Source organism: Uloborus diversus, chromosome 1, assembly GCF_026930045.1.
Source record: "Uloborus diversus isolate 005 chromosome 1, Udiv.v.3.1, whole genome shotgun sequence".
NCBI classification, from domain to species: domain Eukaryota; kingdom Metazoa; phylum Arthropoda; class Arachnida; order Araneae; family Uloboridae; genus Uloborus; species Uloborus diversus.
The window spans coordinates 269,613,268-269,640,947 of NC_072731.1; the positions used below are offsets into that span (position 1 = coordinate 269,613,268).

General features: G+C 33.3%; 1 protein-coding gene across 1 annotated transcript in view; it reads left to right on the top strand.

Moving 5' to 3' along the window:
* LOC129220669 (tachykinin-like peptides receptor 86C) overlaps positions 1 to 14,846 on the top strand; it is a 117,021-nt gene extending 102,175 nt beyond the window's left edge. Inside the window, exon 5 of the mRNA XM_054855102.1 lies at positions 14,693 to 14,846. Coding sequence (XP_054711077.1) covers positions 14,693 to 14,846 — 154 coding nt within the window. The remainder of the gene's footprint in view (positions 1 to 14,692) is intronic.
* Positions 14,847 to 27,680: the final 12,834 nt, after the last annotated feature.

Consider the following 27,680-nt stretch of genomic DNA (forward strand, 5'->3'; position numbering starts at 1 on the left):
TTTGGAAATAGTTTCAATTATGCGTGTTCAGTCATAGAAAACGAGGTGCATCATGGCCGGATAATTGGACAATTCGGGCAATTAGAGTTCGGATAACTGGAACCCTACTTTGATACAACCCTAGTTAAATGTATCTATAAATTCAGAAACCAGTAAATATGTTATGAGGGTGGACAATTCACGTCTGAGAATTTATAGCTTAAAAATATCGATTTTTTTAAACCACTTTTTTGAAGTTATTTCTCAAATTACACGTTTAATGGAGTTTTAAACGGTAAAAAATGTAATTAACATCTATGGAGTGATACAACCAATGATTTAAAAAATTAAAATAATTTTTTTAAAAAATAAAATCGCCATTTTTTGTTTTGGACCAAAAATGGCCGCTAGGGGGGTTTTGGGGGGGATTTTGGAATGCCTCCCCTTCCAAAAATATTTGTACATACAATGTCTACAAACATGCCAAGTTTCAAAATTTTATCACAAAATGCAGTTTCTTCCCCCGTAGCCCCCCGACTATGATATTCCTCTCCTTTGCGGCGCGGGGGATGCATTTTTTTTTACTAACACTCTAAATAAAAGTGGCATCTAATGATTAAAAAAATAGTTACTAAACTAAATGTGTGCACCAGTCACTGACGACTAAGTAAAAATTGTATTTATTTATTTATTTAATTTTTTTTTTCGCGGACACACTTCTTCCCGTACTTTTTACAAGGAAGTAAAAAAAAAACTCTAATTAATTGATAACTCCACCTCTCTCAGTGCGGGATATGACTTTCCGAGTCGGGGTCAACTCAAGTTTTGCATTGATTTTCAACGAAAGATACCCAACGGAATTATCGCGAATTAGCACCCCCCCCCCAAAGAAAGAGGTTGCCACCCCTCGCAACTGCCCCCCCCCCTCGCGGATCTGGCATTTCTGGCACTGATCTCTACAGTAAATTTTCCCAGAAATGGGTCGTCATTAATAACTTTCACGGCATTAAATGGTGTTTTGACAGAAAAAAAGCATTAGATTGTTGCTTGATTTATTTAGCAATGTTGCAAAGTAACAGCAATTTAAACAAATAAGGCTCATTGATTTTGTTTACGATTCATTAAAATTTTTGCTTCACAAATGAAATTTATGAAAAAAACAAATTGAATTTATCCAAGCATTTGCTTTAATATTTTTTGTTTGCTTTTTTATAGCATTGATTAGCGTTGAAAACGTCAAAATTTAGTTTGTATTATTATGTATTTCGTTTTTCTGCTACGTTTTTTAATAATACATATTGTTCATGTGTAGTTTTGCTGTAAGCTACTCACATGCTTTTCATACACCTTTGGATTTTAAATTTTCATTTTAACGATGCTGATGAATAAATAGATCCAGAAAAAAAACCTAAATCCATCATTAGCCTGCTGTATCAATATAGAGGAATGTAGTGCATATTTATGCTTTCTAAAAGCTTCTTTTATGCTTCTGTAGCACGTTTTATGGAATGATATTACTGCTAAATAACTGTTTTAAAAATCTATCCTAAAAACTACCAAAACATGTGCCACAAAATGTTTAGTCAAAAAGTTCAAAACGCTATCCTTAAATGTTTACAAAGAGGGTGAAAGAGTCTGCTGAACGAAATATATGTTCTGAAAAAGTGTTCTCACAACGATTCCAATAACTATTTCAAAAAAAGTGTTTGGATAAACGTTCAACATTATAAGCCTACTAGTCGACCCGTGCGGAATTCCGCACCGTGCTTCGAATCGTTTCAAAAGGCATTTCGCTCTTTAAAATTTTCAAAGAAAGAACATCATGAAGAAAAACCGAGCAAAGTAAACGGAAAAATGTAAGCACACAAGAGAAAGCATGTAATTTGAAGACATCAGTAACAAAACCTTTTGTTTAAAGAATGAGGAAGATCTCACGTAGCGATTGAAACAAACATTCTAGAGAAGTAATAAATTCGATTGAAAATAAGTGTTTTCATTTTTGAATATTGAACAATTTCCCATAGCAGGCTGGTTTAACCGTTACGGCTTAAATACCCGCCAATGTTTTTCTTTTAATCGAACACTTAAAATTCAAAACCAAAACCAGTTGAACTGAGTCCGTTTTTTAAGTGTAATTTTTTGAACGTAGACAAAATGTTTTGCTTTCAGCCGAAAGCAGAGGAGTAGAAAATGATTTCTTACTAATGAATTTGATAATAATTTTAATGTTTTATATCGCATTCGAATAAATAATTAAAGGTTTACTGGATGAATCTCGTAGTTGCAATTTGGCGCAGTATTTTTTCATTTGTACAAAAGGTCGAACACTGCTATTAGAAAAATCTACATTTCAGCATACATTGAAAGTGCTTTTCTGCACAAAAAGGATTTCCTTGAGGTAAATCTAATACTTTTTTATGCTTACATTATGCTTAGTGGTCTGGACGGAGTCAAAGCTTTAAAAGAAAGAAAGAACACCCTTTGATTAACAGTCAACTTATCTGAATGATAACTGTAGCCTGCATAAAGGAGTCGGAGCACCAAGTAGCATTCCCACTGCATTTATTTTATTACGTGTGTTATCAGTTGTATGCCATGAGTACATGTAATACATAATATTAATGTAAATTTGCTATCATGTTGGACAACCCGAGCTTACCCGAAGTTCAGATAATTTATAGCCGAACGTTCTACCGAAAAAAAACTTATAAATTTAACCGAACAACTAAGTCCAGTGCTTTTAAGTTTAATTAAAAAAAATAATTAAAAAAATTAAATCACACACACTCACACACACAGGTTAATTTTATTTTTTTTTCTTTTGCTGAAAGCGACGCAAAAAATTGTATTAGAACTTTGCTTTAAAAAAAATTGCATAAGAACTACAGACTGCATCAAGGTTTTGCAACAGTAAGGGGCGTTTCCGAAAACTTGATTTTTAGACCGTAAGTCTAATTTTCGCAAATAGTCTATTTTTCTTGATAAGTTTTAAAATGAGGGGGGAGTTTCTTCAAGAGATAAGAAAGATCTCGCATACTGACTGTTAAATTATCCATAGAAGGAATGTATAAGATAAGATATTGAAGAGAAGTGTTTTTATTTTTGAAATTTTTTATAATTTGTTATCGCAGGCTGCTTGAACCGTTATGGCTTAGATGACAGCACGTGTTCATCATTTAACAGCACGGTTAAAATACAAAATAATTTGAACTAAGTTCTTTTTTCAGCGTAGCTTTTCGAATGTAGTAAAAATGTGATACGCTATTTTTTTTTGCAAAAAGAAGAAAAAATATATATTTTACCCTTCAAATTGAGGTAGTAATTTTTTTTATTCGTACAAAGAGTCAAAAACTCATTAGAAGAATCTATATTTCAATATACGATTTATTATTTTTTTCTGAACAGAAAACCATTCCATTGTAGTCTGAAATCTTAAACCTGATACTTATATTTTCGCTTACATTATGCGTTAGTTTTCTTACCGGAGTCAAAGCTTAAAAAAAAAAAAAAAAAAACCGTACAATTATGAAGTAAGTTAGCTCTATGGTGCATCAAGTTTTTATAACAGTATGGAGCGTTTCCATTTTTTTTTAAATTCTATTCCCTCATATTTGTTATTCATTGTTATTAAGTGTTAATGCAATGCGCGACATTTCTCTAATTTATTGCTGCAGATTGTCCAGACATTGGCCCGAACACTCATTCTCCTGCTTACCAGCCGAACGCTCTGCCGATCGAGCTATTCAGCTCTGTCAGTTACAGTGCAAGTTAAAATTATAAATTTAACCGAAAACCTCATTCTGGTTCTTTAAAACACGTTTTTTTGACAGAAAAAACAATATTTAGACCGTGGGTCGATTTTTCGTCTGTAGCCAGCACGATGAGCTTTCAAATAAGGTGTAAATCAAAGAAATCGATCAAGAATTGAGGAAGATCTCGCGTAGAAACAAAAAACAGGCTACAGAATATATAAGGATTTTGTTTAATAAATATATAGCTTCTGTCGCCCAGTTCCGCGACTGCCATTTCTTTCTGTTTATGATGACGCATTCATTTTTTTTTTTTTTGATTATTTTTTTCTGTTTATATTACATAAGTTCATATTGTTTTGTGTTTAGAACGCTTTGCCTTCACTATGGGTTTGGAAATATATTTATGGCAAACGTCTTGAAGTTGTACGTTATATTCATTGCATGGAGCATTCAAACAAGTTAAGTTTAAAATATCAGTAAATACCATTCTGTTTACAAAGAATAAGGAAACCACACATCCAAAGCAAATGCAGCAACTATCAATTAAGTAAACGAAACATGTATGAAAGCGTTTGAAATTGTTGACTTTATCGAAGTTTTTATTGATTATTTATTCTATTTCTTGAAAAGAAGAAAAAAAAATAGAATATCTCTCACATCCCATTAAACGTTTCGAGTTTTTTAATTTTTCAGAAGCATGTAAGAATTATTGGATACTTGTTATTCGACTAAAGATAGAAAAAAATGCCCTCCTTTTATGGTCCTCTTTTTTAAAAAAGGATGTTAAAATAACGCCTTTTGCTCAGACAAAAGCAGCTATGAACAATTAAAAAATACACTTAAATGATTTCCTATTTCGATATTTCGTTTCATAACAGTATCTTTAGGTTTTGTTTACAAATTTTTTTTCATAAAATCTCGGCAAAAGGTCAGATTGTTTCAAAACAATCCGTTGAAAATACTGAAAAGACACCTAATATTGCCAATTTGGGTGTGTAAACAGACATTTTAGTAAAAATCAATGCAATAAAATGTTGATATTAAACTGTCTTTTTTCCGGAATAAAAGATGATATTTATCAAGATAGAAGTTTCTTAATGCAAACATTCAGCATTTCATTGATGTTAAAATCAGAATCTCAATATATATACATATGTATATATATATATATATATATATATATATATACTTTTTTTGAGAGAGATGATTGCTTTTCTATTCCTTAATACTTGAGAATTCTAAATTCACAAAGGATTGAAAGAGAGTAAATAATAAACGGAATTAGTGTTAGGGTAATTCGAAAATATTATAAAAACTGAATTCAGGCACATAAAAAGTAAAATCGATGAAATAGTTGAAGCACTTAAACAGCAAGGGGAAAAAACATTACAGATTTTAAACTTTTAAATTTGAACTCTAAAACTAAGGATACAACTTTTAATTTAGAAAAAAAAGAGCATGAAGTGCTTATATAGATGTTATACGAATTCTTTCGTAAACAATTTAGGGTTCCGAGAATTTAAGACAGCACTTTTAAGAATGTTTCACGTAATCAAATGAAAATTAAATTGCAAAACTTCATAGGAAAAAAAATCTTCTTCAACTTTTTTTTTAAGAAACAATATTCACGGAATCAAAATGTACTCATCACATAATATTTATTGTTTAAAAATAAGTTTACAAGAAATTTCTTCCTAAATTGACACGCATGCTCTCTTTTATACTAACACATTCTAGAAACCCTACAGGTCGCATTTATGAAAAAGAAAAACTGTTGGCTAATGCAGTGATTCACAACCTGTGTACTTGTGGGGCGCACACTCGAGGGGGAGGGGGCGAAAATATCCAAGAGAAAATACCATTTCAAAGAATTGATTTACTGACTGAAAGGAAAAGCAGACATACAAAACATGCATTTCAACATATTTAAAATTTATCTTCCTAAAGTAAACAACTTTTGAATCAAAACTTACTCAATAAAAACACACCAGATAAAAAATAAATTTCGTAATTATTAGTGACTTCCTCGGTCCTGTCTTGATTCAAGACAGGACTTGAAGAACTAAGTTTTTCGAAGGAAGGCTGAATGTTAGAAATAGCCATTCTCAGTTCTGTTTCTATCTTTAGCCGAGATATATATTTTGTCTTTAAAGAAGCCACAGCAGAAAATCCAGATTCACAAGGGTAGGATGTTGAAAATGGTAACAGAATGTGAAATGCTCTTGTTTTTAATGCCATAATAGAAAGAAGAAAATGGGCTTTAAAATTATTTGCCAGCAGGGCTAAAACATTTTCAATGGTTACAATAAGTTATTTTAAAATAAAAAAAGAACCGACTTCAAGAAGCAAAGGGGAACTAAAAAGTAAAAAAATAATTTATTGTACAATTCCAGTACAAAAACCAACTAAACTAAACACCCAATTATAAAATAAACTGTTGTTTTAATTACTGTACGATGAATTATTTTAATACCTAACTAATTATATACGATCTCTTAATTTTAAATAACCATTTGAAGTCGGGACCCCCTATAAACTACTACCTAATGTAACCGAGTACAGTCAAGTCCCGACTCACGCGAGGGCTGCGCTCCAAGCCTCCTCGCGGAAGTTGAAATTTCGCGTTGTGGAAAAATATATGCGTACAAATTTTTTAAAGCATACCAAATACTTTTAAGCACTTATAAACACCCCTCAAACTGCTCTAAAGCATTCCTTAACCATTACAGTTTCTTCCATAAAGAACTGAACTTTTACTGCATTAAAAAAAATAAACTGTTATTCAACATGAAATACTTAAGATGCACAAAATGAATGACCAATTGGAATAAAAGATATTAAATAAAACAACGCGGTAAGCACTGCATGCAGTAAAATTAAAATGATGCACAAAATAGTGTTGTAACAGTAGATACAGTAGCAATATTTACGAGTCAAAAAATGAGGATACTAGTGATGATTTATGCTCCAAGATCAGATCGTTATTCTTATCTAAAAATACGCTTCACCTTTTATTTAAAACGTTTCAATTTGTGGCTACATCTCCTCTACTTGATCTGTAATCCACAATGCAAGAGCACGCGTAACTTCCATTTTCATAATTTTTACTTTGCTAGATTGCTCTGCAAGCTTCAATACTGAAACTAAGTTCTAAACTTTTACGGACATCTTTTTGTTTTGTTTTTTAATTGTACATACGGAAGACTCACTCATACTTATAGTCGCGCTACCTTCGACGTTTTATAATTGTTCAAGCATATCGAGAATCTTTTTAAATTTTTTTATCAGAAACTTTCTTTTTCTTCACATTTTCAAACTTTAGATGAAGGTGACACTAAGGTGCCATTATGGTTATTTGATGCACTAGACTAGTTTGGTGTGGGAACTTTGGCTGTCAGTGATGCTCAAAGGGACGTAATACGATTCACGAAATCCATATTTAGTAGCCAATAACGAAGCTGATACTTTCTTCTAAAAAAATTCGTGTTGTGGGCGAAAAATTCGCGTTAGCTCTAAAATTCGTTACTCGTGAAAAATTCGCGTTATAGCCATTTCGCGTAAGTCGGATCGCGTTGTAGCGGCAGTCGACTGTAGTTTTAGTTTTAAAGAATTTCGCGTTTTGACAAATTAGTGTTTAGCTCAGGATTTGGTGGGTTGTCCATTACGCTAGGTTGTAGTTTATAGGAAGCCCCGACTTCAAATGGTTATTAAAAATTAAGAGATCGTATATAATTAGTTAGGTATTAAAATAATTCATCGTATAGTTATTAAAGCAACTGTTTATTTTATAATTGAGTGTTTAGTTTAGTTGGTTTGTGTACTGGAATTGTACAATAAATTTGATTTTTAAGTTTGGTTAGGTTATAGTATGTAAGTATACCAAATGATTTTCTACTTTTTAGTTCCTCTTTGTTTTTTGAAGTCGGTTCTTTTTTTATTTGAAAATAGCTTTTTAGTGGTGTAAATATAAAATCAGTACGTAGGGTAGAGTATGTGGTACACTCCTTACGTTCATCTCGAGTGAGAAAGCGTCGAGCACAGGAGTCTGAAAACACCTAAAATGAGCAAAATAGAGAAAGATATAGAGCACAGCATCTCGGAGATTTCTGAAGACTGAAGAAAGATTTTTTTCGAATGCGCAATTATTTATAAAGAAAATCATCTTCATCATCAGTTTGACTATCAAAGTATACTTTGCAAAATAATTCACGAGTCACTGAAAAACAACAGAAATCGTTTTAACTTAACCCATAGAGTTTGAAGAGTGTTCTTGATTTTTCATAGATTCCATCTTCAGATACTGACCTGATGACCATGGGATCACCTGGGAAATATATACCTTTTCAAACGGGGAAAAAAAAAAGGATTTTCCAAATTGGTCTATGCATGTTTAAGTTTACGGGGGACACACATTAAAAGATTCCGACGAATTGAGAACGTATTTTTTGAAGTCGGTAAAAAAAAAGAAAAAATCTTAATTCGCATAACATTTTATACGATTGGTACTAAAAAATGAGCTTTGTTCCTCTCCAGGATTTATTTGTGCGCTAATTTAATTAGAACAATTTACATAATAAATTCGAAGCATTTATCCCTGTGTGAGTATCCTAAAATCGTTCTTGTTAGTTCTGATACGGACAGAGTGTTATTAGTTTATTTTTACTAAACTCTTTTCAAAGATTTAGTATTGCTGCGCATTTGATTTCGTGATTCCAAGTAACTTTTGGCTGATCATGATAATCACGGAAAAAAGTAAAAAGTTATGTTCAATTCTTCTAGCCGTTCATGCAATGTCTTGATCAGGTACCATGAGTTATTTTGGAATAGAAAAAAAAGAACTACTCGTCATTATGCATCGATAAGTTGGTAGAAAAAAACAGTGCAGTATACAAAGAGGGTTATTCTGTAGATCTTCAGATTATTTTAGATTATGGCTGTATCGTCATGCAAAGAACATCGACATTGAGAATTTGCCGCGTAGTAGCAGAAATGCTACGGGTCATTCTTTGAGATCTTATTTTAACACATACCTTTAACGACATGTTGCCGGCAAGTGGTCTGTTGGCTTAAGCTCATATAAATTTATTCATAAGACATTTATAACTGATTTAATTGGGACATGTAATTGCTTAAAATGTGACAACTTTCCTGAACTTATACAGAAAATTGAGTAAATTTTTGCTCTTTCTGCTAGCCTAGTAGTAAAGGGTTACCATAAAATTGTAACAATATTTGTAAAATATACCTTTTAGATTTAATGAGATATTATATTTCTACTTACCATACTTTATATTTTAAATTTGAACGTGTTTCGACGTACTCAGTACATATTTTTAGTCTTCGCTTACTGTTTGTAATAATAAGAGATTATATATAGACATAAAATTTGTAGCAATAGTTAAAACACATTACTATTCACCTTAAAAACTCTAATTTCAACATACTGACGAAATTTTCTGTCAAATCGGGCTACTATTAGTGTAGATATTAGCATTTTGAGAGCGCGCGACCGCCATCTTTGATGACGTCATAGCAGAAGAATGAACCAAAATACTTTCTAGGACACCTACTAAACATTTTTGAAAAAACGAATTCTATCTTCTCAAACTTTCCTACAGAAGTGCTGTCAAATTATGGACTACCTTACGGCATTCATTTTTTCTTCTTTTTTTTAACATTCTAGAATTACAAAAAGGGTTATTTTGACCCCAAGCTAACTTCTTTTGTAAACTGGTCCTCTAAATTTTTATATAATATCAATCTGTCCTCGACTTTTCCTTAATCATCGTGCTGTGTTAAATATAAAGTGTTCATGAAAATAGTACTTTTCTTTTTAACATCCGAACTGAAGGGAGTTTTACCTGAAAGTGTGGGACCATTATAAGAAAAAAGGAATACAAATACGAAATACGTTTATTCAAGGACGTAGGCAAGGGGGGGGGGTCCATGGGGTCCGGACACCCCCCGCCTTCCCGAAAGAACATTGTCTGCTTTTTCTCGGTTGTTGCACCTCACGTCAACAAAAAATTTCCAAAGAGAGAAATTTTATGAAACCCGGTATTTTCTCCTTAAATGTTCCCATTAATCAGCAGTTTTCCCGCATCCGAGTCAATTCAGAACACGAGAACCTCGTGCAATAACTGCAGGTTCCCAGTTGCCGCCTGTCTTTTACTGTGTTGCGTACTGCGTCCGAAAACGAAGAATTTCCGTATTCTTTCAACCCAGCTGGGTTGTGACCTTGAAATTCGGCCCCTTTCCCTCAGTCCACCAGATTGCCATCGGCAAAGTAATTGTCAACAAACATTCCCCAGTCTCATTGGGGTGGTTTTCTTTCTTTCTTTTTGTTTCGACTCTTTTCCCGTTTGGAATTGATTTCCTAGACATGCTGCACGAAGGACAGCCAGAGTGAGGTGCATCCCTTTCCCTGGTGAATCAGAAATTGAAATTCCGATTATTTTCTGTTTTATCACACAGTATCTTTCTACCACACACTTATAGGAAACATATCTTGAACGAAATTTTAATCAGAAGAAAATTAAGTTTACACAAACTAGGTAAGTTGTCCCTTTTAGAGTTTTTTTAATAATACGAGCAATTTTATGTGTTAATTTGTTTTCCCATTTAAAAATAAGTTCAGACAGCAACGAAGAAGAAATTCTACACATTTCGCGTGTTTGAGGATGAGAAAAAAATAAACTTGAATTATTAATTAATTAATTTTTGTTCTTTATATTTTTGGTATGATTCATTTAAGATTTATTTTATATTTTGATTAATAATCTTATTTAAACTTTTAGTTTTTTTTTTACAATAATAGATTACTTATCTCTCCGGAAGCTTACAACTTTTAAACTGTAATCCTGAAAAGTTCTTTTTTTTGAACATTTGTGTCTTATTTTTAGCACAAACTAGACTTTTTACGGATGTTTTTCCACTCAATATTTAAAATGACCGTTAAACATATTAAATGTCCAAAAAGTATTTGTTTTTGAAGGTAAAATAAGTGAATAAATAAAATTTGAAGTTGATGCAACGGAATTAATTTTCGCTGTATCAAAATTTTATGGTCCCAAACGAAGAGCCGTTAGTCATTTCTTACTGAAGAAAGAAATCTTTCTTCGATGTTGTTCCGTTTTTCAAGAGAAGCATATTTGTATTTGCTTCATTGGAATAAATTTTCTGATTATTATTTACCGCCATTGTACTGAGGATTTATTTAGTAAGCATCTATGCATCCATCATTAGTAAACTGCGATGGTAGCATTAAATGTAACAAGAAACGGACATGTGCATTTAACTATAAATTACTAGGTGAAAAGTTCTGCTATTTACCGCGTTACAAGCAAATAATTAAAAAAAGGTGAATGCGAGGTAGATTTTCTTGTGTTTTTCACTTCTATATTAGATTTTTTTTCAGCTCTTAATTTCTTCAAGTTAAATTTTTTTGCTATTTCTTGCAGTAGAATATGTTTTACTAACATCACATAAAAGAAAGAAAAAAAAGTCAATACCTACGTTATAAAATATGATATGCTTTCGAGAATACAGGATGATTACAAAATTGCTTCTAAAATGGAAGTTATACCAATTTGAAAATGAAAGAATCAGAAGTGTTATTATTGTTATATGAATTTTGGAAGGTAGATTTAAATCATTACTGGATTTTTAATCACAATCATTCTAAGAATTTTTTACAAAAGATTATCTTTAGACTTTGGAACATCAGATGACTGAGGAGCAAAAAATTTACAAACAGAGGCTATAAGTAACCTATAAGTTTTGATTCCAAAAATTGGCCAGCTTTATTCATATTGCATATAATTGAAAATGTATCTAATTTGATGCTACGGTATTATCGCAATCTCAAACGGGTCGAAGATTACCTTAATGATCAAAATTTGACGTTTGACTCCAAATTATGAAATTTTGAGTCTGACACTTGCTTACTGCTAATAAAGAGAGTAAAGTAAGCAGGTTATAATCAAATATTGTCACGATAATTCGTAATAGAGCATATTGCCATTTTCCCTGTAGTTGTTTACAATTATATTTTTAATTTGAAAAAGACTGATTTGTACAGAAGTTGTTTTGTACCAGCAGAATAAACAGAACTCGTGTTTGGTGGTGAGATAGGTGGGTGCGATGCCTCCTCTTGATCTTTTAAATGAAGCATCAAATTGAAAACATCAGAGGAAAATCGCCAATATTGTTCAAATCATTCATGACCTTATAAAAAACATTTATAAAAAGCAATCATTTGCATTTTTTCCAAAATGTTGTTGAAATAAAAATACACAGATGCTTAGTTTCATTCATTATACATTCCATTACTCGAGAGGTAAAAGATCTCTCAGGTATTCGTTTGGCTTGACAAAATTGAACCCCTAGTGCAGTTTCGCATCGAAGAGAGTTCAAGTGTCTCCATCTGGTGGAAACTCGGCATCAAAATTTCTTATGCCACTCACATCTGCGCCTTAATGGACATTAATGTTATTTGAAAGACTAGATGCCATATCGGTGGTTCGCACTAGGTCCGAAAAGGCTAAAGCCTCTAACGATAACGAAGTCCGATTAGAAAAAAAAAACACCATAGCGGATCCTAAGATAGCTTATTTTACCAACTCGTTGAAAAAAAAAATAATAATAACGATTAAAAAAAAAGAAAAAAGAAACGGCAATACGCCTTTTTAAAAAAAAAAAATGATTGCAGCAAAGGAAGTCTCCGTCCATCAAAGAGATACAATTGTTTGTTCAAGATTTTAAATGATGGTTAGAAATGATAATTAGAAAACGGATAAAATTAGAAATTTCATTCAATTTCGTATTATCAAAAGAATGTTATAAACGTAAATAAACAAAGAACTAGTTCAAGCTTTTTAAATGAAACCTTGCTAATATTTTCGTCGAGAGGGTGGTTGAATTTTGTCAGAAATCTTGATCAAATCGGCAGGGTGGCGGAATTATGTTATTTAGCATTCACACAGTTATACATTCGACGCGATAGATATAGATTTCTTTATTTTTTCAAATAAAATGACTTGTACATATTTTGTTGAAATATATTACAAAGCTTTAATATTTTATTAAATTATCACCTGCATTTTCCAAGTAATCCCTAGAACAGTTTTCGTTTTCCGATTTTCTTTTATTGTGAACTTTTTATTAATAGGAATTATTATATCCCTCATTTTCAAAGCATCAGAACAGAGGAAGCTTATGTGATGAAATTTTTCTATCCATGTATGGAAACTTAGTATGGGATGACTTTTAGTTTAACGTTAATTTTATAAACTGACAATAATTTCTTTGCCACTTAATGTAAAATTTTTGATTACTAATTTTAACAATTGCTCCATCAATTTCTATTATTTAATTAATTTCAGTTAATTATCATATTTTAATAATTAGTTTTAATTGGATTTATTTTTTTAACGTGAATATGAGGTACTAATTTTGCTTTAGCATGCTTCCTCTTTTGAAGCTCGCTCAACCTTGGACCCCCCCCCCCCTTAACAAAGTTCTAGCTACGTGCCTGGTTTATTGATGCTGAAAGAGAGAAGACACTCAAAAATTCTTTATTATTACATTACTATTAATAAAGCTGAAAGTCTCTCTGTCCGGAGGATGTCTGGATCTCTGTGACGCGCATAGCGCCTAGACCAATAAGCCAATTGGCGATGTACGAAATTATCATAACGTGGAATCGAGCCCGCGTAATGGAATAGCCAATTTGCCACGAAAAATTATAATAATAAGCGGGATATTCCTTTATCCGGGATTCCATCCTCACGACGTTTCAAGCTACATTTTACCCAAGAAAGCATTGGAAATTGCCTTAACCATAATAGAGAGAGGGTACCTTAGCCATATATACCTACATTTAATCAACAAAAAATCTAATAATTGACAGAAACACATTTAAATGTAGAAATTAGATGAAAATGAGCTTATTTTATTGTGTGTAAAATGTAGATGTTTCCCAGTTTTCAAAAAATAAGTTTAAATGTTACTCACTTATTTGTTGCAAATGAAGTCGGATATTTTAGACTGCTTACCGCTCTGTGAATGCATCAAGTCAGTTACTTGATTTTCTAATTTATGAAACAAATTAAAGTCAGCATTTGGCTTTGTTTCCAAGAAACGTCTTCTAATACTACAAGCGTTATTAACTTCAACGTGGGAAGGTTGATTTTCTTATTGCTCTTTTTTTCACAATTTTTTGTTTTACTTTATTTTTTTCCCTTTAAAAAATGTCTCGTTTTGTAAAATATGTATTGTTATTAGCTAGAGTACGGGACTTTAGCCTTCCCGTATGGAAGTTCCCCGGGACAGTTTTTCAAAATACGGGACTGTCCCTCGAAATCCGGGACGTCTGGAAACTCTGCATAAAACGGTGAGGCTGTCTTTCGGGATTTTGCCTCCAAAAACTTTTTCACCTTTAACACACAAAGTCCCATCAGGCATTGCTTAGTAGTACAGTGCTGTTTCGTAGTATATGTACACGAAGGACTATAGTCTTTTAATAACGAAGGCAACACATCACTTGTTCAAGAATTCGCAGCGGCTTCATCAGCATCACTACCTTCTCCGTGAATTTTCTTGAAGTATACTTGGTTTCTTTCTTTCCGTCTGCAGAGTAAACCGTTTGTTGCTTTAAAATCAGTTATTCATCTGTTTTGATAAATTTTCAGCCTTTTGATTCAGCAATAGGAACAGGAACGTTACAAGCCCGTTTATCAGCAAACCAATGAAAGAGATGGTCTTCAACTTCGAATTCTTTTCATGTGCGTTATCGCTTTTGGTTACGCTTTTTGCTACATTTTCAGTCGTTTAGGACTTTTTCTTTATTTTTTTAGCAATTTGAAAACTTGAGATTGGGATATTTTAAATTTTTTCGCAAGTTCTGATTGCGTACATTTATTTAAAATTGCATATTCAATAATGTTCACTTTTTCTTTTAGAGTGAGATCTTTTCGTTTAGAAGACATTGTAGCTAAGATACAAGCACAGTTGAACAGAGATGCATCCTTTCGAAGAAGTGACAAGAAAACAGTTGAAGACTTCCAATTGCTACACATTCATGTTGGTTCTTTGGAGGAAGGAAAACCTGAATAAATTGTGGGAAACAAAAAAGATCGTTATCGGCACGACTAAAAAGTATTCTTTTCACCGGGATTGCTTAAAAACATGATATTCCTTTAACCGGGAAATTTAACACAGAAACGATTTACTACGGTTTGGTACATTAAAAATGTATTCCATTAAGCGGAATATTCCATTAACTGATATTCCATTAAGCGGGTTCGACTGTATACAGGCAAACCAAAAGACCTTTTAATATTTCTATTATGGGCAAAGGCGTGCGGGTACCACTAGTTGTACATAAAAGGGAGCATTAGTCGCTAGTTTCTAAGATGAAACTTAAACAGCGCTGGTTTTTCTAAGGGAATTTTAAACCTGTTTTTAGTACTTTATTATATGGTCTTAAAATCTTTGAATACTTAAAAACAAATTATTAATTATTATGCATAAATTTATGTTTAACTAAATTTTAAAAACATATAACACTATGTAGCGACAATGCAGCATTTTTTAAAAAGGGTCAAAACTAACCCCTTTGTATTTCTAAGTATACAAAGACTGCCGTAATTCCAGCGATAAATATAAATTTTGAAAAGAAATACATAAAATTCCAACTATGCATTAAATTGTTGCACTCAGTTTAATACAGCGATATCCAACTGAATCATCAAAAAATTAAATTCCCCACAAAAAAGAAAAATCATCGAGACCCAGAGTTTTATAAAAATCAAAAAATAAATAAATAAATAAATAAAAAAATTCTAATGCACAATGCGATCAATATGAAGAAAAAAAATCATTTAATTTACAAATTTTTAATGAACAACATTGGGTCTCGTTCATCATTCATAGTCTACTTAAAGCACCGTCATTTCGATTTTCACTGCTTGCTCTGTGACTAACCTCGAAATAAAATGGTTGGAAACTCGGAGCCTATCTGGTTAGGCATGCAATTCTGCCCATCTTATGCAAATACTTCAACGAATTGTGATCGGTCTGTATGATTGTTTTCTGAGCGTTCAAATTGTGAGCTGCTATTTCCCTTTAAATAGTATAATTTTGAGGGGTGAGCGCTAATGGAGTGTAAGATTTATTACCCTCTCATTAGTTCCCCTCAATGACCTTCGCTGGAGGTTCTCCTCTTTTCCTAAGGCTTTCTTGAAGAATCAAGTGCTTTTGAAAGTGAATAAATGTATTTGCGTGCTATTAGCTGTTAAATTAGCAACATCTGCTTTTTTTTTCAAATTTGTGGTTTGAAAAGAAATAAATTTGAAAGGGATATTTCTGAGTCAAATTGTTTATTAACAATATAATGGACATTGTTACAATGCTGTCGAATGCGAAAGGTTGACATTTTACCCTTAAAGTAGAAAAATATTTTTATATATAGATTAAATCGTATTCCAGATACTAATAGGTATTTTGCATCGTTTTACATGTGTTTTATGTTACTACAAATGTACACACATAAAGTGCTTTCCACAACTCAACAAACGTTTTTGAAAATTATATGTTTCTTTAAGAGCCAGACTCGTCAAATTTCTTTAGAAGGTAGATACACATTGAACATGTAATTCATAATATGCAGTAAAATCCATCGAATTTCAGAATCGGGAATAGAAATTTATTTGGTTGAAACAAGTATTCCGTTGCATTAGTATACGTTGTAATGGGATTTTACTGTATTTCTCTTTAGAAAACTTCCTAAGGAGGAAAACGGTGCATAATTTGACCCCAAATAGAATCGTGAAACGTTTTTTAAAGGATCGCAATATTACTCCTTCTTTTAAGACATGTACGATATTATAGTTTTTAAAACATTACGTGAGAAACAAAATAGCATAATTTTTATTTTCCAGCGCATCAGTGCGAATTGTAGTTAATTTGATTTTTATTAAAGACTATATCCTAGCTTACATTTTGTGTCATAATTCCTGCGTTTTACCTCAAAAATTTATTTATTGCCAGAAACAATGAAAAAAAAAATTAAGTTAAAATACTTATTTTTAATTAGCTGTTTTGGAAATAGATTAAATAAATCAATGTTGTGATTAACTGCGTGTTTTGATCAAGAAATCATGTATTTGTGTTATTCCATACTTTTCAGAGCGAATCAAGCTTGTACAAAAAGTCTTTACAATTAAAAAACATGTTAAGTACGTTGCTTAAATATTATTTCTCCAACAGCGCTATCATTTTTGGAAAACAACTAAAATTGAGTACAATATTTATTCTTCCAGAAAAAAATAAGTTTTTTTTTTTTTTTTTTGAGCAATTGCTCGTGCTTATTATCCTTACTTGACCAAAGCTGATGTTGCTCTGATTTTTCAGACTGTCATGATGACAAGAATAACTCTAGCTCGTTGTTTTAATATTTACTAAGAAGTCAAATTTTCGTCGCCATGATTACTAATCGTTTATGTTCATTCAAAGTTTAACTTAAGTAGATTTTGCTTTTAAAAGGGGGGGGGGGTGTAAAATTACATTTCATTAAAAAAACATCAATGTGCATGAAATTAAAAAGCAAAATTTCATCCAAATACAAAATTTCCAGATTACTAACACCCATATTTAAGATTGATAAGAAAACAAAAATACAGAAGGCTTTCTGATGTCTTCAGAAAGTTTTCACAATAGAAATAGGTTTTTTTTATTTATTTATCTTTATAAGAATTTGGAAGCTGTATTTTTGGAGAATAAAAATACTTTTCAAAAACATTTATTCAGTTGCAGAAAACATTCCGTACACCAACATACTCATTAAATACATAGAAAATCATGAAAAATATATTAGTAATTTAATGTGATTCGGTTAATGTAAAACACACACCGTGCTAGAATTACTAAGCATTGTATATATTAGTTTTAATGACATTTTCAGCCTTATGTTGCTGACAAAGCTAACTAAGTTGTGAACAATATAGAATGGGGATTACAAGTTTTCACTGCTTTCTTTTTTCATTCTCAGAAGCTTGATCAGTATTTTAATACAATGTAGAAAAAATTAATTACAGGCATTAATCTTTTTCAGGTCACATAAGCACCCCCCCCCCCCTCCTCCCTTAAATAAAACACCATTAAAGATCGTCTTAAATTGCATTTTTACGACTTTAATTTCGAAAAATTTCGTTAAGGGAGTTTGCGAAAAGTCCTTTGACCATAAAAAAAGTCGTCTAAAATTGCATTTTTGGAACTTTGATTTCAAAAACCTGCATGTCCCCGAACGTTACTAAAGATGGCCTACAATCATGTTTATAACACTTTGAAAATTTTGCCTCCCCCCTAAAATCACACTAAGACTGCGTTTTTAGGCTATTTCGAAAAATTCCGGGGAAAGCTTCCGAACTTCCCGTTTCCTAACAGAATTGAAGACTACCTGAAATTTTGTTTTTAGCGTTTCAAGTTCAAAAATTTGCTGGTGGAAGATCACAGGACCTCTTACTTACTTCCATACCAGAGATCGTCTAAAACTGCATTTTGAAAATTTTATTTTCGAGAAAATTAAAAGGCATAGTCCCCAAACAGAGTGCTTGGAGTATTTCTGAGTAAATAGTATGCTTAGAATAAAGATCATATTAATTAAATATAGAAATGGTTCCCTGTCCTAAACAAGAAGCTAAATCCTTTCTCTCGCTGTATTTACATATTACTAGGAGTCAATAGAATAGAAAATGTGGGATCTCAAAAAAGATTTTTGTTCAGTACGAATGAAAATTACTTGATAATCATTTGATTAGATCATTTATTTTATTCTGTGACTGAAGACATGATACGATAATTTTTCGGCACAGAAGTCGTAACACAGAACTTTAAAAAAAAAGTTTGTCTTGGTTTTTATTTCTTTTTTTTTAATTGTGAAATACCCTTACTTGTACTTATAATTGCTTTCATAAATGTAAGCTGTTCATTTTCATTTTTGTTGTAACTTTCTGTATTTCCTGCAAATCTGTTTCTTGCCCTTTTTTTATTTTTTATTATTGATTCATTAAATGCAAGATGCATGAAAACGAGGCAGAGCGGTAAAAACTTTAAAATCTGGCAGAGCGAGGCGTTGAGATTTTTTTCACCTAAGTATTTCGATATATATATTTTTTTTTTCCAGGCAGATATACATCTAGGTAATATTTTCGTGCCTCCTGAGAAAAAGGACAACCCTTAATATTTATTATGACAGCTAACGAGGATCAGACACTCACAAGACTTATTAGAAAATTTTAATAAAAACTCAATGTGTTGATATAAGTGTGTTGTTTATAAGCAGAAGCACTATATACACTATATGACCAAAAGTATTGGGACACTTTCAAAATTTCACATTTTTAGGGATTTCTCGAGAAATAATAGACCAATTGCTCTATAATTTGTTTCGCACAAAATGTATACTCTAGTTGTCATTTTCCAATAAAAATTAAGTCTGCTATTCATTTAGGGGACCAACAACAAATTGAAGAAATAAAAAAAGGTTTTTTGATCATTTTTCATAGTAAATTGCTGGGAATAAGTTATAGTTTTCTGAAATGAGTTAAAAATCTATCAAAAACTTATTTTTATTTTTTTTGTGAAAGTATCTCTTATACCCATGGAAATATAAGCATTTCTTTCAAAAATGCAAATTTTTTTTTGAAGGTTTTCGCCTCATATCACGCAGAGTATTTTGTCAAACATTACTAAACTTTTAGAGTATTTGACAGCATTTTAGAGAGACATAATAATAAAATTTGAAGTTAAAATATTGAAAATTTGATAAAATATGAACAATTAAAGCAATTAATTTTTCACTGCGCATGCACGGAGGATAGCAATTTATAAAGTTCATAATCCAAAGCTCAGATACATGCTACAATCCATGAAAAAAATTCCACCGCAATTTCTTTAAAATTTAAAAAGTTATCAGCGATCTAATGAGCCGAATTTCTATAATTCTAGGATAGGCGACGAATGGTAAGGGGTCGTTCGAAAATTGGCAACACTTTCCTGCCATCGTTACAGTGATTCATGATAAGAACGAATTATTTGTTGATAGCCCCCTAAATGAATAGCAGACTTAATTGTTATTGGATTTGACGTCGGGAGTATACTTTTCATTTGAAAAAAATTACAGAGCAGAGAGAAATTGGTCTTTTATTTCTCGAGAAATCCGTAAATTTGTGAATTTTTGAAAGTGTCCCAATACTTTTGGCCATATAGTGTATGTAATACCTCAAGTATTTTGCCGAATTTAGTAACTGGGAATCTGAAACTCTAAAAGTGCTAGGTTTAGCTTTATTCCAAAATTTCAACGCAAGATAGTTTACAAACATTGAGAGTGGGGGAAGGGGTGATTTGTGCCTTTGAGCTTGGAGCAGGGTGAGCACCCCTGCATACAAACAAAGATCACAGAAAAATCTTTAATTTTTCAAATTCAGGAAATCCTCCGTAGCCAACCGCGACTTTGCCGTTATTATGTTCAATTTGAAAAACTTTCACCATAACAACCCCTTGAGAAATGCTATCGTAGCCTTCTCATCTGCATATAGTAATTAGATAAATAAATAAGTATTTTTTCAAAAAGAAAAGGATTCAAAGATATAGATTGGGGGAATTTTCTGGTCACCAGTGGTCAGAAAAGGCAATTATAGTAGCCGCATTTTTTGTAGTCGCCACTCCATTTGTAAAACAGGTAACTAACTAACAAAGTAGCATTTAATTTACCACTAAAATATAAATATTATCAGTTCAAATAAAGGTTTATGTAATTAATTAGTGGCATTAATGTTTATTGTACAATCAAGTATTAACTATGCAAAGAGGATCTAGTTTCATTTTTAAGAAGAATGTTTTCCGGCAACTCGGATGGGGTTGGGGAGAGTAGCAAACAGGCAGCGGAAGCGAAACAATTTCGCCAACCGATAACTAGTATTTTTAGTCCCCACTTTTATTCGGCACTCGATTTTTCAAATATATTAAGTAAGATCATCCATTTTTAAAGAATATTTTTTGGTTAGAATTTGGAGTTCATTTCGTTAAAATTCAGTGTGGTCGTGCAGGCTATCTTTTTCCTTCCTTTTTTGAAATCATCAGTTTACAATGACGAACAAATTTCTAAAAATAAAACGAAGTTATGAATTTATTTATTGAGAATATTCATTCATTCGTTAATTTTTCCTAGATGAGATCTGGAACCGTATTAATGGGGGAAAAAATCTTCGTTTCAAAATTAATTTTAGTGCGAATACAAATAAATTAATATCACAAGTAGGATTGCAAAATGCGCGGCAATGTAAAATGCCGCACCTTTTACATTGAGTTACTTTTCTTTTACCTATGTAGTCAAGACTCAAGAGGGAAAGAACTAGTATTTCCTTGGAAGGATCTGTAAAAAGCTGCGGTTTCATTTCGCCGTCAGCTATACCTCCTTCGACTACTCTGCACAGCAGGTGGAGCGTCCAGTCTATCCCCCTGCAAAATGTGACAGGTCACATGATCCACACTTTCATCGGTCACCGTTCGTTCTATTGGTTGTTGAAGTGTCAATCACTTCACTCTGATGAACACTGCTTTCGTTTAAAGAAACAGCCCATTTTCAAGCGAGATCTTCCCCACTGAACACTGAAGAGCAGCCTTAAATGAGATTTTACTCTAACACTGTTCGGTAATGAAGCGTGAGTGTTGATGCAGCAGTCCATCTATTGCTCTAGGTATCCAGCGAGTCAATAGATGGCGCCACTGAAATTATATTTCCATAAATAGTATAATAAATGCTGCCATATACTGAGCAACGGCGAAGGGCGATTACATTGTGTGAACTATGCTTCGGCATTAGTGTAGCAGGCGATCTGCAACTTAGGTTGTCTGGTCGCTCAAAAGATATTTAGGAAAGGTGGTGTCATTTGATGAGCAAACAAAAGTAGATCCTCTGGTACACTTATACCAAAGCATAGTTCAATGAACATTACTTCATCACGCTGTTGCTCAATAGATGGCACCACTTGTACCAAATGCAACGAATGATTGATTTTACTTGCGCCACCTATTGAGTAACCAGGTAACCACAGAACGGGAGATCGTCTGCTATATCAACGCTGAAGCATACATTCATAGTTCGAGGAGCAGAAACAACAGTGGAAAGACTTTGTTCCTTTTTCACATTGCCTTCGGAGAGTTCTGCAAATTATTTTCTGCTTTGCACTGTCCGATGGGTGGAGTGGGGGAAAGGAGTATGTATGTGGACGTACTGCAGTTCAGCTACTTCCACAGTTCATTGATCAATCCTCACGTGATCGGTCAATGCACAAGGACGAAGGGCGGCGAAGGGGGAGATTCCGAGGGCACGTCAGCTGTGGAAGAGAAAATGACATTAAAAAGAAGTCATAACGATTCAAACGCGCTCTCAGAACAAGAGCAGATTGGGCAGAAATAAACCCTTGCTTTCGTTTGAAAATCAGCTTGTGTTACAAATTTGAAATGCAGTACGTATGCAGTTCGAAAACTCGGATGATGTACCTTGAAGTTTTTTTTTTTTTAATAACCGCCTTAGAAAACATAGGTTGCGTTCGACGACCTCGACCGGTGACTGCCCGGGACTAACCGCAGCGTTCTATGATCTACCAGTCGACTGCAATTCAAGCTGTTGATTGGCTGATTGAAGCACGTGACATTTTTGACCAATAATAAGTATTGGTTCACTGCGTGTTACTCGTCTGACGTCATTAGCTGTCATGTGATCATCATGTGTCTGACGTCATTAGCTGTCATGTTCGATGACCGGTAGCTGCCGCTTGAGGTCATCGAACGCAAGCTCAGAGGGTTATTTTAAACACATCACCGTTTCAAAGTTTCTTTCGATTCTTCACTCTGTCAGCTTGCGCTGTTCACATGCGCAGAATATCAGGAAAAGAAATTCCAGCTCAAAACAAATTGTAAAACGAACGGCGTAAACACTCGAGTCAACTGTCAAAGACGTAGCTATTTCCAGCGTAGACTAAAAAAAAACCCCCTTCAATTTGAGATTTAAATTTTGTTCGATCCTATAAAGACGGAAGATGTGAAGTATTTCATTTTTGACCGAACTAAAGGCTAAGTGAAGCCCACATTCGTGAAATGTCCGGCGGAACTATTCTAAACGTATGAAAAGCTTAAGTTGCAAATCCGGGTCATAAGAAAGCAACATTAAGTGGCGTTTTGAACGGAACCAAATAAAAAGAATCGAAAACTTTTAATGTTTACACATTATTTTGTGAGACTGATGCCATCTGCTATTAGAGTTATAAAAACTGCCAAAGTGACTCACTGCCGAGAACGGCGAATCAACCACCAAATCAGAGCGTTCCATCCATCCCATGATCAAACCATCAATTCTTTATTTGATAATTAAAACAAAAGGTTTCCTTTCAGTTTTGAGTCGTGTTTTGATTTAAAACCGAAACGCAAACACATGGTCGTGATAGGTCAGTTCTTCAACAAATGATAGCACACTCGCTGTTGCCAATATACAAAACACAAACAGCGATAATCTGTCAAAACAGGCAAAAGCATCAAATAAACAAGTTATTGAATTGAAATTCTGTCAGAGGAAAGTCGCTACACGTGCTCTTCTCGCATTCTTCCTTTCTCGTTGTCCGTCGCTGCGTAGACTGCGTTCAGGTTGAGTGGCCATCGCCCCAGTACTGTTGTTTTTTATCAGCAGAATATCCAGCTCAAACGCATGTATCTAACCGACGTATTTCGAGTATTGTTTAGTGTTCTCTCTCGTTGCTTACAATCTATTTCCTACATTAATAAATACAATGTTTTTGCGAATATGTCCGAGTCAGGCGCAAGAAGAACAAGAGCGCAAGATAGAAAACACGCGGATGTGCAAAATGTAAAAATCACACGTCACGAAACAACAATAGATGCAGTTTTCTCACGGTTCCTAGAGAAATTTAGGATTGCGAGTTTTCGTTACGTATTTTAGTAATCATAAACCGATCATTTCTCTTCTTAAGAACGAAAAATATGAATCACAGTGGTACAAATGTACATAATTTTATATAAATAAATGAATTAAAAACGCAAGCGATAGATGAATAATTAAAATGAGTCCCTGTAATACAAAAGCTTTGGTTACTTCCTTCGAATGTCTTTATGACACATCCTGTTTTTTCTTTGAAAAGTTTATATTCAAATAAAATGCTTATTTTCATTTTATAATTAATACGCCTTTGTTTTATCGGAACTTTTGTGTCAAGGTCAGATTAAATTATTTCTAATTTCTGGAAATTTTCGATGGAGTTCAACTGTTTTGATAACTTAAAATTATGCAATCTAAAGCTGAAAGCATCAGGGAGTTTTACATTAATGCTACGGTTAATTATCCAGGAATGTTGTCAGACCTATGATTTTATACTAAATACTTCTATTAGTTTTGTATTTCATTTTCCATTGCACTAACATTTATTTAACTAGAGGGTTTTTTTTTCTAATTCATAGTTTGCCGAGTATGATTTTTAATTATTAGTATTATTATTTTGTGGCTACGGTTACGTTGGATTTTCATTTCGCGTTCGTAATTATTTTTTAACCAATTCTTTTTTCCACGTTCTGGGGGGGGGGATATTTTCGCATTGTTGTAGATTTATCGAGTGTTTTGATTTCATTGTCTTTCTTAATTAAAAGTATCAGCACTTTTTTTCTTGAGCATGTTTGCAGTTGGAAGTATGCATCTGCAAAAAAACAGAATGTGTAACCCTACTCCATAAAATTGATGGATTGCTCTGGAGTAACTCGAGTGACATAACTGGTGTAAAGTTACCCATCACTTGTGGGAGGTTACACCATGGTAATGTAACTGTAGCGCAACGTCTCACTCATTTCTGCGCAATGTTACGAAAGAATTTCTCTATGCTCACAGCAAAGTTGCTTGAAAGGTCACACATTAGCAAAAACTAAGCTTTTTATCAAGTCCATGCTTTTTAGCAACCAACCTACATCAGTTATTCATTTAGTTTAGGGTGCAAGCAATGCATTTTTATTTCACTTGGGGAGGAAATGACCTGAGCGGTGTTCGAACCCAGAACGCGAATCTTAGGCAGGTCGCAGGGCAAGAGCTTTTGCCGCTTGGCCACCAAGGATGGGTTCCGTATCGAAGTTTAGAGTTCTACTTGCTCTGCGCCAATTCTGATCTTCACGCATGCGCTTTGAATTCTACTGAAACCATAATGCAAGGTTCCTTTAATAGTTTGAGTTTTTAAAACAGTGATACTACACACTTCAGAATTCGTGTAACATTGCACAGAACAATACTGGTAACCTTATACCATTCTTTTTACAGTGTAGGTCTGACGGCTGCGAAAATAGCTTTTGAAAGTTAAATGGGGACCATAGTTTTAGTATTAACTGGATACACAACGAGAAACCGTACCATGAGCAACGAGCCCTTTTAGTAAATAGACGAGCAAATGTCTGAAAAGCGCATGCGCGTGGTTTGGTGCAGGCATGTAAACAACTTTTACCGTAGACTGATAGGACGCAAACAGCATTACATCCCCGTAGGCTATGCATTTGATCGTCTATTTCAAAGTTTCGCTCGTTCGCTGGCGGCCAGTGGCTTTCGCTACGGAGTTGTGCGTCTACACGGCGTTCCAAAAATGACTGATACATTTGAAAAATCAATAAAAACTAAACAGTAAGATGCAGAAATATACCATTTGTTGTACTGTGCTTGGGACAACAGTGAATTTTCAAGCTCACAAACTGTCAAAATTAGTTAAAATGTTCCTCAACGGAAGGAGTTGCAGGTATTTTAAAGGGTATAAAAGAAAACGCAGTCGGTAAGTTCGCCAAAATGACCGGTATATTTGAAAAATTAATAAAAACTAAACAGGCAGCGACAGAAATACTCTGTTTATTAACCGACGAAAAAACGGAGGAGGTTCTCAATTCGACACGTATATTTTTTTTTTTTTTTTTTAATGTATGACCACGCATAACTTTTTACAGAGCAGTCTGATTTTGATAATTCTTTTTTTATTGGAAAGGGTATACCCCGAAGGTGGTCCCATAAAAATTTTGAAAAAAAAAATCCTACCCTAAGGGTGGGAAAAAGGGGTTGATTTGTTGTTCACTCACAGATTTGTAATGTATGACCACACATAACTTTTTACAAAATAGTCCGATTTTGATAATTCTTTTTTTATTGGAAAGGTTATACCCTGAAGTTTGTCTCATATAAAATTGGAGAAAAAATTCCTACCCTAAGGGTGGGAAAAGGGGGAGATTTGTTGTTCACTCACAGATTTTTTTTATATATGACCACACATAACTTTTTACAGAATAGTCCGATTTAGAACATTCTTTTTTTTATTGGAAAGGGTATAGCCTGAAGTTGTTCCTATATAAATTTGAGGGAAAAAATCCTACCTTAAGGGTGGGGAAAGGGGGGCGATTAGTAGTTCACACTAAGATTTTTTGATGCTGAATTGGGTATAACAAAAAAAAAAAAAAAAAACCTCACGATGAATGAGATGCAGACTTGTATGTCTCTCGTGTGTACTGTCTTGAGCAGGTAAACGACAGTATTTGCAGAAATGAGTTTTCGAGATATTTGAAGAATTGTGCGCTGGATTCAGTACTATCAACTGGGAAATGTTGGAATATTTTTTTTAGCGGAAACCAAATAAGTTAGTTTGTACAACAAAGCTAACGTACAAACAATGATGACAAAATGCAAAAAAAAAAAAAAAAAAAAAAAGATAAAATTGCAGTTATAGCCCTTTACCTGCACACGGCAGTGTAGACCTCTCAATCTCTGGTACTTGTGATTAGGGTTAGTTTTCAGTGCCAGTCGTCAAACATTTTTTATATTCAGGATTTGTATGAAAAAATAGGGCGAAGTTTAGTGATGGTGACATACTATTTTTAACCGACGAAAAAACGGAGGAGGTTCTCAAGTCGACACGCATATATATATTTTTTAAATGTATGACTACACATAACTTTTTACAGAATAGTCCGAGTTTGAATATTCTTTTTTTATTAGAAAGGGTATAGCCTGAAGTAATTCCCCTATAAATTTGAGGGAAAAATTCCTACCCTAAGGGGGGGGAGAGGGGGTGATTAGTTGTTCACTCCAAGATTTTTTGATTCTGAGTTGGGTATTACAAAAAAAAAAAAAAAAAAGCTCACAATGAATGAGCTTCAGACCTGTATATCTCTTGTGTGTACTGCCGTGGGCAGGTAAGCGGCAGTATCTGCAGAAATGAGTTTTCGAGATATTTGAAGAAATGTGTGTTGGATTCAGTAGTACTAACAATAAGAAAATGTTGGAGTTATATATTTTTTTCAGCGGAAACCAAATAAGTTAGTTTGTACAACAAAGCTAACGTACAATAGATGACAAAATGCAAATTCGTCAGCAATTTGTGTTATCGTAGAAATATCGATCACAGTAGGAAAATGCACACGAACATCTTTATACAGTGCATTATTCTTTAGGAGCCACTGCAATGCCACTTGAAGTTTACCTATATCAATTTGAAACTCCTAGAATGTTCTAAATTTTCACGACTTTCTACTACGAGCACTAATCCAGTTTGATTAGGTTCAAGCGGAAGTTATTCCGCCAGCTCGACCACATCCTGAGCAAAAAGGATTGCCTGCCCTTTGCACCAGTCTTGGTTCAAACGATTTTGAACTTTTATTATTTTAAGAGAAATGGCACTATGCAAATAAAACGTTTCTCAATTTCCGATAACTCATCAATTTCTGTAGGTATTGCAGCTACCGACATTTTGTTCCAATAGGCCTGGGGTGGAGTTTTATGTTTTTTAATATTGTTTGAACATCGTGAACAAGTAATTATATTACCTAAAGCTACCAGTTCGTTAGGCAAAATAGAGCCTAAATTTT